We start from the raw sequence: 13,948 nt of genomic DNA on the forward strand, positions 1-13,948 counted from the left end.
TACTTTAAGTATATGTCGATGCCAATACTTTTATACTTTTACTCTTTGAATTTTAATTATCAGACTTTTACTTGTAACAGAGTATTTCTACATTGTGGTATTGATACTTTACTTAAGTAACAAATGTGAGTATACTTCCACCACTGCACACATCTTGTGGTAACAAGGCAAGACACATTTATTTGTACTTCAACAGCAAGACAATTCACAATGCTTTATATAAATAAAACATTAAGCATTAAGACGTCATGATACAGAGCAAAATAAACAGAATTACAATAAATGAAATGAAAATATATATACAGAACAGATTAAAATTTGAAAGATGACACAGAAAACAAAAGAAGACTCAAATGAACTTTCAACCACCAACCCACATTAAAACGTTAATAATTCATTAGCCTATATGACATGACATGACATGACATGACATGACATGACATGACATGACATGACATGACATGACATGACATGACATGACATGACATGACATGACATGACAGTGACTGTGACTGTGATGTGATGTGATGTGATGTGATGTGATGTGATGTGATGTGATGTGATGTGATGTGATAATGATATGATGTGATATTTATGTAGGCCTACTTACTTTCTGCTTATGAAACAAATATGTCATGTGCAGATGAGGTAAATGCATTGTTTTATAATATAATCATTTATATTTGCAAAGTAACTAGGCTAATTAAAGTTTTCAAATAATTGCAGTGTAGTAAAAGTACAATATTTGAAAACTGGAAATACTCCAGTAAAGTAAGAATACCTCAAAATGTTACTCAAGTACAGTACTGTAAAACTTGAGTAAATGTACTTACTAGTAGTACTAGTAGTTACTTTCCACCACTGATGATACCTGTCTCATCCTATGGTCTTATCCGGTCTCATATACTGACTCTAAAAACGGTCTAACTACGCTCCCTAGTGGCCAAACTTTGTGTCGAAATTACGGATTAGAAACACATGTTGTGTCGAACAGCGTTGCCAAGTCCGCTTATTATAAGCGATTTTTGGCTTATTTTTCTGTAAAGTTCCTTGTAAAAATTGGTTAGTTGCAGGTTCGTTTTTTTTTGGGCTTGTTTCTTAAGTGTACTTGCTTATTTAGGCTTGCTTCCAAATGTTTTAGTTATTATTTAAACAGTGGTTATTTTATTGCAAGAGTTTTTGAAAATAGCAGATCCACAAGCTCATAACTCGTCGCATCAAATATCTGATGCATATAGGTTTTCAGTGCTCATGTCATAGTTGCTTCTTTTGGGCTTGTTTTCCTAGACCTGGTTGCTTGTTTCTCTCGCAAAACCTGGCAACGCTGGTTGTCGAATCCACCGTTTTGAACGGTAAAATGCATCTGTAAGGCTTCCCTGTGCAGAGCTTACCATGGCAGCCACCAAAGCATCAAAAGAACAGAAATACGACAGACAACTGAGGTACAATTAAATAACGGGGTTGGTTTGATGTATTTTTAGATGAATGTACTAAGCATTCCCATTAAATAACGTTACCATTGCTGGACATTTGGTTTGACAGCCCAGGACAACGTCTAGCTAGCTAACCGTCGTTATGAATGACTAGCTAGGTTTGCCATCATTCATCAGTGGTGGAAGAAGTACTCATATTTTACTTGAGGAAAAATATCAATACTGCAATGTAGAAATACTCTGGTACATGTAAAAGTCCGGAATTCTAAATGTACTTGAGTTAAAGTACAAAAGTATTGGCATCAAAATGTCCTTAAAATACCAAAAGTAAAAGTACTCAATATGCAGGATGTCCCATTTCACATTTGTTCATAAATGTATAAAATATATTTTGAAAATAGCCGAAGTATATATGGGGCTGAAGTGGTTAATGTATGTTTTGTAATAATAATCTAGTAACTAGTAACTAAAGTCTTCAAATAATTAAGTAAAAAGTACAATATTTGCCTCTGAGATGTAGTGGAGTAGAAGTAAAAGTATTGAAAATTGGAAATACTCCAGTACAGTAAAAGTACCTCAAAATTGTACTTATGTACAGTACTTGAGTACATGTGCTTACTTACTTTACACCACTGCATATGAGTTTAACGTGACAATTTCTGACTAATAGCACTACAAATAGCATGATGGCCTTTTTACTAGTCCTGGTATGATGCATGGAAGGTGTTTTGTGGTATAATGGTGATGGATGGGTGCAAACTACTGCATGTCACTAGATGGCAATGCATAACAACCAGTGATGGTTATGATGGTAAAACCAGGTTTACAAACATAAGCCTCAAGGTGAATGACACTCTCATCACATCCAAACATGAAGTGAGTAAAATCCTCAACATATTCTTCACGACCATAACCTCAGATTTGGTTGAAAAACTTCCCCCTCACTCTGGGTGCTATGGTGAAGAACATGTTGACTCATTTTACAAAAAACAGGGTGTACGGAAAGATGATTTTAAACTCTCCCCTGTGAAATCAGAAGAGGTGTTTAAAAAATTGAGTGCTCTTCATCAACACAAAGCCACAGGCCTCGACAATATCCCCGCCAAATTTCTAAAAGACTCGGCCGCCTCCATTGCTCCAATCATTACCCACATAATAAACCTCTCCATCATACAGGGACGGGTCCCTAACGATTTCAAAAAAGCAAGGGTGACCCCTCTGTACAAAAAAGGAAACAAATTAGACCCTGGCAACTACCGCCCTATTTCTATTCTTAGCTCCATCTCGAAAGTCATGGAAAAAATAGTCTATGAACAGGTCGATAAGTATCTTGCCGAAAAAAATCTAATTTACAAATTCCAATCTGGTTTCAGAACAAACCACTCCACTGACACATGCCTTCTCTATTTGAACGACTCTATCAAACAAGATGTCGACAAGGGCAAATATTGCGGCATGGTCATGCTGGACCTCCAAAAGGCCTTTGACACCGTCAATCACCCAATTATGATCAATAAGCTCAAAGCAATAGGTTTTGATGATACGTCAGTGAACTGGATGAGATCCTACCTGGAAGGGAGGGAGCAAGTGGTGGAAGTAAACGGCACCCAGTCCCCCCCCCTCCCTGTGACTTGTGGTGTCCCACAAGGAAGTATACTAGGACCTTTACTGTTCCTGATATATGTGAATGACATGTCATCGGCCTGCGACTGCAAGCTGTTCCTGTTCGCAGATGACTCGGCCCTGCTAGTCTCGGACAGGGACAGGCTGCAGGTTGAGAAAACTCTCAGCTCCGAACTCAACAAGATCTGCATCTGGCTCTCTGACAACAAACTTTCATTACACCTGGGTAAAACTGAATCCATCCTCTTTGGGTCCAGTCCTAACCTTAGCAAGGCAGAGAGTTTCACGATCAAAGTGGGTGATAATGTCATCAAAAGAAAGGATGAAATTACCTACCTGGGCTCCATCTTGGAGGCAAACCTCTCCGGTAACAAAAACGCCGAAAAAGTGATCAAAAATGTCAACCGAACAACACGCTATTTGTGGAGGATTGATCGCCTAGTCAGTAAGAATACTCTGAAGATTCTTGCAGGGGCCCTCATTCAAGGTCATTATGATTATGCATGCACTTCATGGTATCACAACACCTCCAAGGCCTTAAAAACAAGGCTCCAAACATCCCAAAACAAACTTGTAAGGCTACTTCTTGGCCTCAATCACAGAACCCATCTAACCCCTGCTCATTTTGCTAGGATTGGATGGCTTAGGGTTGAGGACAGAGTACAGCAACTTGCTATGGGCCTGGTCTTCAAGATACACCACAACATTGGGATCCCCCTGTATTTGTCAAAATACTTCAAAAATGTTAATGAAGTCCATGATCATAACACCAGAGGCAGCTCCACTGATCATGTTCAACCCAGATTTGGCTCAACTAAGGGTATGAACTCATTCTCATGCTATTCATCAAAAATGTGGAATGCCCTACCAAAAGGAGTAAAGGAGTGTAAAACCCTACTCACTTTCAAAACTGCCCTAAAGATACACCTTCAGGAGGCTGCAATTCGAAAATGGCCCCTGTCTAAGTCTTAACCTACCCCTCCCTACCCCCCCCCCCCCCTCTTTCATTTTCCTCTTTTGTATATATATATATATATTTTTTTCTCTCGTCATACCAGTAACCTGAAAGCTGATTGTATGACATTCGGTATAGTAGTGTGTATATCTGCCTGCCTCTTATATTTCATCATGATTTGTGTGCATGGGGTCCTCATCTTAAACAAGCGTAATGCTTAATGAGGGTTTCCAGTTTAGTAGACCTTGTATTGTGAATTTGTACTTCCATGTACTGTTATGTACTGTCATGTACTATTCTCATGTCTTTCTAAATAAACTACATCAATCAATCAATCAATCAATGGACTAACTCCAGTACAAGTATAGATACTCCTCAACTCCTTGTCAAATATCACTACACTACATGTGAAAGTTGCTCTGTCAAATTTGTATTTGAGTTAAAAAAGTTCTGGAGTACTTGCTTTAAAAAATAAAGTATTTAAAGGTACAAAAATATATAGTGAAATTAACAGATCTACAATGTCACAACGTGCCACTTAGTGACGCTTTGTGTTTGAAATGCGGCTTCAGTGATTAATTCATAAATACTTTTTCTAGAAATTTAGTGGAGTCAAAAGTACAATATTTGTCTTTGAAATGTTGTGGAGTTTTGTATCCAAAAATAAAAATACTCAAGTAAAATACAGATGCTCAAAAAATGTACTCAAGTACTGTACTCGAGTAAATGTACTTTGTTACTTTCCATCACTGATGATAACATATTTTATGTCCTTTCAGACTGTGGGGTGACCATGGTCAAGAGGCCCTTGAGAATGCACACGTGTGTCTCATCAACGCCACTGCAACTGGGACAGAGATACTGAAGAACCTTGTTCTTCCAGGTGAATGTGGTTTATATTTGATGATACATTTAAAGGGGTGTTTCACTTTAAAACACTTATCGGTTCATTTAGGGTCTGCACTGCTCAGGTTTTTGTGTGCACCCCCCAGTCGTTAAGTTGCTGGATTCAATATTTGGATATTTGTATTCATTTCATCAGACACTTCCCCCTCCTATTATATATAAACCCACAGAACTTCCAAACTCCATTTCAACAATGTTAGAATCATTGAAAACACACATCCCTGGTTCTAGTGACTGATATTGTCCTTCTAATGCAGATGCATATCAAGTGCAAAATGCACATCTGTGTTTAAAAAACAACTATTTTTGCAAGATTACAGTAAAATGATTGTTGTTCACAGGTATTGGAGCTTTCACCATCGTCGATGGACACATAGTTTCCGGGGAAGATGTTGGGAACAAGTAAGGCAGTGGTTTTGATGTCACTTTTTGCAACTTTGGTGTGTTGTTCTGACTCTGAATATGTATTACACTCCTCACTTTCAGCTTTTTCCTCACCCACAACTGTATAGGAAAGGTATGTTCTGCTGATATCAATATACATTTTATGATAATTAAACATGTCTTTGTTTTGCCCTCTGTCTCTCTCCTATACTTCCTCCCTTAATTTCCTACGACTTGGTTATAAACATTGTTTGTAATAATCAGTAAAACAGGGACACAATAAGTATTTGCATAGTTTTGGTTTAATTGCCGACCTTACTTTTTATCTCTCAGAACAGAGCACAGGCTGCCACTGAACTCTTACAAGAGCTGAACAGTGACGTCTCTGGAAACTTTGTAGAGGAGGTTGGTTGTTTCTGTTGTGTCGTTACTTATGAATGTGAACAGCCATCTCCCTCTTGTTTTGTATCCTCAGTTTTGAAAATTGTTTTATGCACGTTCATTTGTTTTATGCAGATGTCTTCATTGGCTTTTTCATGTTACCATAATTTCAATTTTGCTTATTAATTATTGTACACTCATGGCCATGTTTATAACCTGTTTCTCCTGCAGACTCCAGATAAGCTCCTGGACAATGACCCAGAGTTTTTTCACAGGTTCAGCCTGGTTATTGGTGTTCATTTGCCAGAGAGGTATTGTAAACATCTGTTGTATACTTCTCATGATTTGAATTAATACAATGCACTTTGAGAAATGAAAGTGCCTTAGTGCCTAGCTCAGTAGTTTGTTTTTATTTGTCAACTTACTATTATTGTAAGTCGCTCTGGATAAGAGTGTCTGCTCTTTTTTCCTTCTTTTTTTAAACATAATTTTATTCTATGTATGAAAGTGAAGATTATTGTCATCTTGTAAGTAATCTTTTGTGAAAGCTTTATAAAGACATGAAGTTCTCTTTGAGTAGTTAATACTTTTTATTTGTCCGTATCATTTCAACAGCACATGCCTGAGGCTCGGTTCAGTTCTGTGGAGCACAAGTGTACCTTTCCTAGTTTGTAAAACATATGGCCTAATCGGCTACATGAGACTAGTGGTGCAAGAGCACACAGGTGAGTTGCTCTAAGTACCTACCACTAGTGGTACTCTTGGTGGTATCTTTAGTCTCAAGATATGGAATATTCAGTTTATTATATAAACTGCTTATTTATATAAATGCATAAGGTTAATTCACTTTATACAATGAACGCATGAAAACTACATTCATTCATTCAAAGTGGTGAATATCATTCCCTGATCAACTTAATCTTTGACTCACCAAATTAGAGTATTTAAATCTTACTGGCGTTCACCAAGTTTTATTTTTCCATCTCCTCCTTCAGTTGTTGAGTCTCACCCAGACAATGCCTTAGAAGATCTGCGGTTAGTCCAGCCATTTGCTGCCTTAAAAAACCACATCCAATCCTATGACCTGGACAGCTTTGAAAAAAAGGTATGTGTTTGTGTCTTCTGTGTTTGTCTGAGTACATTTTGGACAATTTATCACATTACTGATGATTTCTCTCTGGGTCAATAGGATCATAGTCACACTCCGTGGATTATTATTTTCGCCAAATTCTTGGAGAAGTGGCTCACTGAGGTATAGTAATATTTCTGTGGCAACATATCAACGTTTGATACCCTGATTTCTTCTTTATACAACAATGACATGTCATTTTTGCTTTTGTTTCTTCTAGCACAATTATCAACCACCAAAGAATTATGAAGAGAAGGATGCCTTCAAAAAGCTGATACGGGGAGGTATAGTTAATGCTCTGTCTAGTCTTTATTTGCCTAGGTGCTGTCAACTTGTGTCACTAAAATATAGTGACACAGGTTGACTTCTGTCCATCTTTCCTTCCTACTTTAATATATTCATCACAGCATTGCCGTGTTCATGGATTTATCACATATTGGTATGGTATCATGTATTTTGAATCAGTTTAACTTGCATATGCCTTTTCCTTTAGGGATTTTGAAGAATGAGAATGGCGTCCCTGAAGATGAAGAAAACTTCGAGGAGGCTATAAAGAACGTCAACACCGCTTTAAACCCTACCAAGGTGACCACATCCAATACCTTTTCATTAGGTGACAGGCAAATGTGTCACTTTTAGGCAAAATCCTCGGTTTTGAATGAGAAATGCATCACCTTATTTATTTTGGGGGGGGGGGGGGGGGCAATCAAAGTGAAAGACTGATGTGTGCCTACACAAAGCTGATGATGCGATAAAGATGCATGCCTACTGTCCTCTGAGTAGAAGGCTGCTGGGCTGGCTTTGTCATTATGACATCATAGACTTTCTTCCAGTACCAACTCAAAACAAGAGTGTTTGGATGCTGAATGTGTGATTTTAGAGAACATTATGCATTGGTAGTAATAATAATAATACACTTTTCTAAATACTCAAAGTCACTACAAAACAGAAACAAAATAAAAACAACTTTATTAAGAAAAGAAAACTAGTTAAAAAGGTTAAGAAACTAAGACACAAAAACACACAAAAACAAAATCTAAGAGGTAAGAAAAGGGGAATTTGAATTATGTAGGGAATGGAGAAAATGCATAAAAAGTTAATACAAAGTTCATTCTTTGCCACAAAGAAATAAACTACGGTATGCAAACAATCGTGCTGCAGCCATGCTTCGCTGACATATTGCAAAACCGACATGCTCAGGAAGAAAGTCTATTAAGCCATAATGTCCATTTAGCCAGCAGCCTTCTACCCAGAGAGGATACCCCCGGACCTCTCTGGAGCGTCTGTCTTTTCCTTGCTCATGAATCTTTCTCATCTTTTTCACCACTAACCAAGTTGCATCTCTGCATTAGCATCTAATATCTAATGTTTCAGACAATATACAGTGGATGGCTCCCCTTCACCAATCCATAAACCTTTGCATGCACTGTTTCCTTAATCCTGACATGCACTTGGTTGCGCGCCGTTGGTGCACACAGAAGGTAGCAGATCTACAAGCTTACAGCACGGCGAAGTGCCCGTGCAATCAAGTATAACTCAGGCTCCAGGTTGTTGTCACAGTTCTTTAATGCTTAAAGTTAAATCAGACCGGTGCACTCAAACCTCTTATCTTATCTCTGCAGATTCCTAGTGGTTTGGATGACCTCTTGAATAGTGAGCAGTGTAATAGCATCACATCACAGGTACGTTTTATGATCATCAACATTTTTCAGTTGTACACAAATTCCACAGCAGCCTGGGGATGAACACATCTCTTGAGATAACAGTGTAGATAAATAAAGATTTTGGCAGGGGAAATCCACTCTACTCAATAAATGAACCACAAAACGCACATTGTAAATGCAGAGGTATTGTTTTGTTTGCATGTTTGCATGTGGAAATACCAGACCCCATCCTTCTGGGTGATGCTGCGAGCGGTCAAAGAGTTCATTCAGAATGAAGGCACTGGTAACCTGCCTATGAGAGGGACCATCCCAGATATGATTGCAGACTCCCAAAAGTTCATCAACCTCCAGAATGTGTAAGTGTGTCCAAATGAACATATTTTCCTGATTGAAAGCAATTGATAGCCTTTGCAGAAGGCATCAGATCATCATTGAACAGAAATTACTATTACCACAGTTGTGTTGAGGGAAGTGCCATAGTTCATATGCAATAGTGATCCAGTGATTCAAATCTGTGCTTTTTAGACAGGGGAGCCACTAGCCAGTGTCCCTTAGACAAACACAGGACATGCTTTGTGTGTAATATGTTGCTGCTGTGTTGACATCAAGACATGTGTTTCTAGTTACAGGGAAAAGGCCCTACAGGATACTACTGCTGTGTCCAAGCATGTAGAATGTATCTTGCAGTCTGTGGGAAAGGTATGTTGTCCGACCTTTTTGAGGATTCAGTTTGTTTTGGACAAACATGATTTTCAATTGAAATGGTTTCCCGTTCTTTCTCACTAGCCACCGGAGAGCATCTCTGAAAAGGACATCAAACTATTTTGTAAGGAAATGTTGCATGCACCAACAAACCACCCCCTGCATTTGTGTGTGCAGATATGTTTGGAGAGAAACTCTCCAGACATGCATGCACACGCAACCGTGTTCATTTTGTGAATTATGTAAACTGCCACTGCATTGCACCTTGCATGTAAATCAAATCTTATTGATTGAGCTCTAATTCAAAGCACCATTTCAGTCAGGTATTTCCATAGTGCAGTGGCGCAGTTTTTTTTTTTTTTAAGTTTTACATTTCCTATGAGAACTGCTGCGGTACATTTGAAGACAACAGCTTGTGGCCTGGCTCTATAGTACATACAGTATGTTTTTGTGTCCAGGTAAAAATGCAGCCTTCTTGAGGGTGGTGCGCTGCAGGTCTCTTGCAGAGGAATACAGCGTGGATTCAGTAAATAAAGATGAAATCAGTAAGTTGGAATGTAACCCCCTACCCCCTCCTCCACAGTTCATCTGCCTTTCTTTTTAGTCAATCCTGCTTCAGTCCATTAGTTTTTGCACTTCCTATTACTCCTAACAAGGGATGGGTATCGTTAGGATTTTAATGTCACCGATTCCGGTTCTGCTTATCGAGAGGAATTTCGGTTCCAAAATGGTAAAAATAAGCGGTCAAATGTTTATTTATCAAAAGTAACTTTATTCTTTTAAACCTTAGTCAATTTAAGACAGAGAGTAACATCCCAGGGCAGTAGTGCTGTACCTCTTACTACTGACAGTAACAGATATAAAAGCCTGTCTGAGCAGCATTGGGGCCAAATATCTACTGTAAACTAAATTCACTGCAAAACAGCAAATAGTCTTCCCTTAAATAAATAATTCAAGGAATAAAACAAAGTGCATTCAGTACATAACAGCTGCTTACATCCAAATAAACATAGTCCTTTGACAACAAACATTGTGACCATTTGGTGACACTATTACGTTTTTTCTTTTGTCAGCTTCTTTCTGAGACATGGGCGTATTGGTCGGAGGATTACCAAAACGCTCGCCCCAAAACACTGTTGCCCCGGGCGCAAATCCGGCGACCTCGGAACGTTCTCTTCGTGGTATACGTAACCTCAGTAAACTATGCCTAAACCTAACCTTATTCCTAACCTTAACCTCAGTAAAACCGTGCCAAAACCTAACCCTATTCCTTAACTTAACCTCAGTAAAACTATGCCTAACTCTAAACGTATTTCTAACCTTATCCTCAGTAAAACAAATACAAGAATACAAGAACCGCCCCAGCGTGCGGTCGGCGGAAAAAAATGGGGGCGAGCATGTTTTGGGGTGAGCCTTCCGGTTATCGGTCGGAGACCGCAACACATCAAACTCTTTCACTCTTTCAGATGAATGCCATGCTGTCTTAAATGTTTTGTCATATTAGACGTGCAACCTGTCTTAGCATAATTAACTTTCCACAGGTTTTGCACTTTCCCATTTAATCGGGGTCTCTTTCATAGTAAAGCCACACTTTAGAGCGTGTGTGCAGTGCACCGCACCGTGAATGCGTGACATAGTCACGTAAGTCAGACAGGCCCTGACAGATAGTCAACTTGTCATCATGAAGCCTTTGTATTAGCGCGTCTAGGAACCGATATGCAGAACCAAAATGTAGTTATTTTAACGGGTACCCGGTACCCGCCATTTCTTATTCGGTTCCTACTTGGAACCGAATTTCGATACCCAACCCTACTCCTAACCAGTTTGAGAGAGACCACTGAAGATATCTACATATTGTTTTGTCAGGATAGGGTGATGTTTGTATGTTTTGTCTCCCCAGCCTCCTGTATGGACAATCCAGACAGTGAGATGGTCCTCTACCTCATGCTGCGCTCTGTTGATCGCTTCTTCCAGCAGCATGCGCGCTACCCAGGTTAGACTCCTGTGTTGTGTCTAATGTCTAAACATATCCACTCCACACCTACAACATTGTCACACAGGGAGAAATATGGGCTGCTATGCACAACGACAACACTGTGAAACTTCAGGGGTCAGACTTTGGCTGTTTATTTGTGCTATGATGTTCATACATGTGTTCTCTCTTTCCAGGGGTTTACAATTACCAGGTGGAAGAGGACATCAGCAAGCTGAAGCTGTGCGTGAACAGTCTGCTGCAGGAGTACAGCCTGAACGTTAACATCAAAGATGATTACGTCCACGAGTTGTGAGTTCTTGTCACTATGGGATTTATGGATAGGGCAATCCTTGTAGGCTGTGCCACGTTGCAAATTCCCTTTTGTGTCATTTTATCCTCAAAACTGATGAAATTGTCACCCCCCCACCCCCCCTTTCTCTCTGTTCTTTTTGTAATCTGTAGCTGTCGCTATGGTGCTGCAGAGCCACACACAGTCGCTGCGTTTTTGGGAGGTGGGTCTTTCAGTATTCATCTCAAATCAACTAAGATTCTAATGTGGCTTCACCGCTTTTTGCGGCAATGCACAGGAAATTTATTATTTTTTAACCACTTGGTTTAGGTTCAGCTGCTCAAGAAGGAATCAAGATCATCACTCACCAGTTTGTACCCTTCAACAACACCTTCATATACAACGCAATGTCTCAGACGTGCGCTACCTTAGAGCTATAGAAGAAAAACAAACTGTCACTAGCATTGTCTGCTGGGGAAATAAGGGTTAGGGTTATCTACGCGAGTAGCACAAACTTGAGTCACAGGTTGTTATGATAAACTACATTATACACTGCTCCGTTGGGGGGGTGATACTATAGTAGTAGTAGTATTTTGATAGTACAATATAGAGATACTTCCTCTGAATACATGCACCTATCATCCATCTCTGAGTGAAGATCCTTAGTTGAAAAATCAAATAGTCTGACTCTGTTTCATTAGCCATTCAGCATTTTAGGAAATACAATGTTATGTGTATCTGTATCTTACTGTGTTTGCAATTGTGTACTTGCGTTTGTTCACAATTTCTGTATCCTTTTAGTGTGCTATCACTACAACTAACAGAAGATTCTGGAGAGGAAATTAGTCATTGGGTCATTTCTTTTTCATTATGTACCTCAGAGATTAGTTTTGGTTTCAAGCCTGTAAAGTAAAATTTCTGACTTGCAGAGTATTTTGTTGTGTCTTCATTATACTCGTTGCTGTCGGGCAGCAACCAGCTATACAAATATTGAACCAATGAAAAGTATTTTAAAAAGCGCTTCTGACTAAACCTCCTAACTCCATTGGATCCTCAAACTGTCAGTCAAACCACCTAACTCCAACTTTGGAGACAACAAAGATGAGAAAATCTCCACATTAATGGTCAAAAACTCCACTTAAGCCTAGATTTGGGTAAAGCGATGATAATATAAGGACACGTTCAAGTATCTGACAATGTATAAAGTCACCATACCAACTTTGATGAGGTAGAGTTGTGTTATTCTAAAAAACATGTTTTCTTTTCTTCATTTCCTGAAAAGTTCATATTTTGGACATGGCTGGTTTCTGCCCGACAGCAGAGAAATACAAGTTGCAGTGTACCAAATGTTTTGCCTCTAGTTTGACTGCTAAGTTGAGGCCCTTTTTTGTAATTGAATGAAATCACCTCTCACGCTGGAAAATGCAACTCTTTTGAGTTGAATGGTCATGTTATAAATGGGCCCCATGCACTGCCATCGTGTTCAAAATAAAAATGAGCAGCACGAAAGGTAAAGTTTAGTTTTCTATTTTTGATTGCAACCCATCTCTGTTCTCAACAGCCAATGTATGGCTGTTGAGACCGTAAAGAATTACATTTTGTTCTGAAATGTGATTTAAAGTAGACTTTCTACAATACACTGTATGTCTCTGTACATTTTGTTACCGGAAGTCTTTGTGTTTTGTGTTGTGGTGTGTCCGTGCCCTTAATTGGTTATATGTCAATGTGTATACTTACCGGATAACAATACATGCTCCTACTGTTAAATACTTAAAGATGTATATTGTACACAAACACAGTTCTTGCCATGTTGTAATATCCAACACTAGAGGGCAACCTTTTCCGTGTTTGTGTGTTTATGGGTTTTGCATACAGCACACAGTTTGTATCTGACTGCTGAGTAAATAATTCCTGAATGCTGACCCTAGCATACAGGCTTCTGGGATATAATATGTTGTGGGATGTCAATGAAAAGCTTGCTGTGTTGATTAGTTACCATCGAGCTGTTTCTTAATGTCCCAGTCTCAGCTGCTCAGTAATGCAGAGGGGATTTCATTGCTAACATATGATCAGAATTCTTATTGCAGGGTCCTTTTGTTAGAAAATGTTTGTGTACAGAGGGCTATTGTTATGTAACTGTTGGGCACTGTCATGGTTTTCATTTGTTCTGTTTTGCCTGCAGAATTTGGCTGAATGGAAATTTGCCCTCAGCAGATTTTTCCTTGTAAGAAAGACACCCACAAACCAAGCCCCTCTAGCCCCTCCCGACCTGCCATCTCCCCTCTTCCCCTCTTTCTTTCACTTCTTCTGTCTGAGGATAAAGCAGGTTGCCAAGAAGTACTCTGTACCATTTCCTAAATGAAGATTTCATCTACTGCCTCTTAAGATGATCATGTCTGGAATGCCAGGTTTATTAGCTAGGGTACTAGAGCGTCTGCATGTACAGTTGGAAAAGGATCACAGAAGACTGTTGAAAGAAAACATCTCAAGGTCCAGTGAAATACATG

The 13,948-nt window shown here is 39.2% G+C and overlaps 1 protein-coding gene across 1 annotated transcript; it reads left to right on the forward strand.

Moving 5' to 3' along the window:
• The first annotated feature begins 1,323 nt into the window (after window positions 1-1,323).
• nae1 (nedd8 activating enzyme E1 subunit 1) lies at window positions 1,324-13,164 on the forward strand. The gene is made up of 20 exons (XM_080435693.1): window positions 1,324-1,442; window positions 4,791-4,894; window positions 5,259-5,319; window positions 5,404-5,434; window positions 5,635-5,706; window positions 5,914-5,993; window positions 6,298-6,407; window positions 6,678-6,787; window positions 6,872-6,934; window positions 7,032-7,095; window positions 7,305-7,396; window positions 8,434-8,493; window positions 8,698-8,831; window positions 9,099-9,174; window positions 9,262-9,301; window positions 9,636-9,722; window positions 11,078-11,170; window positions 11,347-11,461; window positions 11,615-11,664; window positions 11,772-13,164. The coding sequence occupies exons 1-20, from the start codon at window positions 1,393-1,395 to the stop codon at window positions 11,879-11,881; spliced, it is 1,602 nt and encodes a 533-aa protein (XP_080291819.1). The 5' UTR covers window positions 1,324-1,392; the 3' UTR covers window positions 11,882-13,164.
• The last annotated feature ends 784 nt before the right edge of the window (window positions 13,165-13,948 follow it).

Source organism: Gymnoscopelus braueri (assembly GCF_963280865.1).
Source record: "Gymnoscopelus braueri genome assembly, chromosome: 1".
NCBI classification, from domain to species: Eukaryota; Metazoa; Chordata; class Actinopteri; order Myctophiformes; family Myctophidae; genus Gymnoscopelus; species Gymnoscopelus braueri.

Coding starts and splice junctions, on each gene's coding strand:
- nae1 (XM_080435693.1), top strand. CDS start 1,393: ATGGCAGCCACCAAAGCATCAAAAGAACAGAAATACGACAGACAACTG. Junction 1,443..4,790: donor AAATACGACAGACAACTGAG/GTACAATTAAAT, acceptor ATGTCCTTTCAG/ACTGTGGGGTGACCATGGTC. Junction 6,788..6,871: donor TGGACAGCTTTGAAAAAAAG/GTATGTGTTTGT, acceptor CTGGGTCAATAG/GATCATAGTCACACTCCGTG.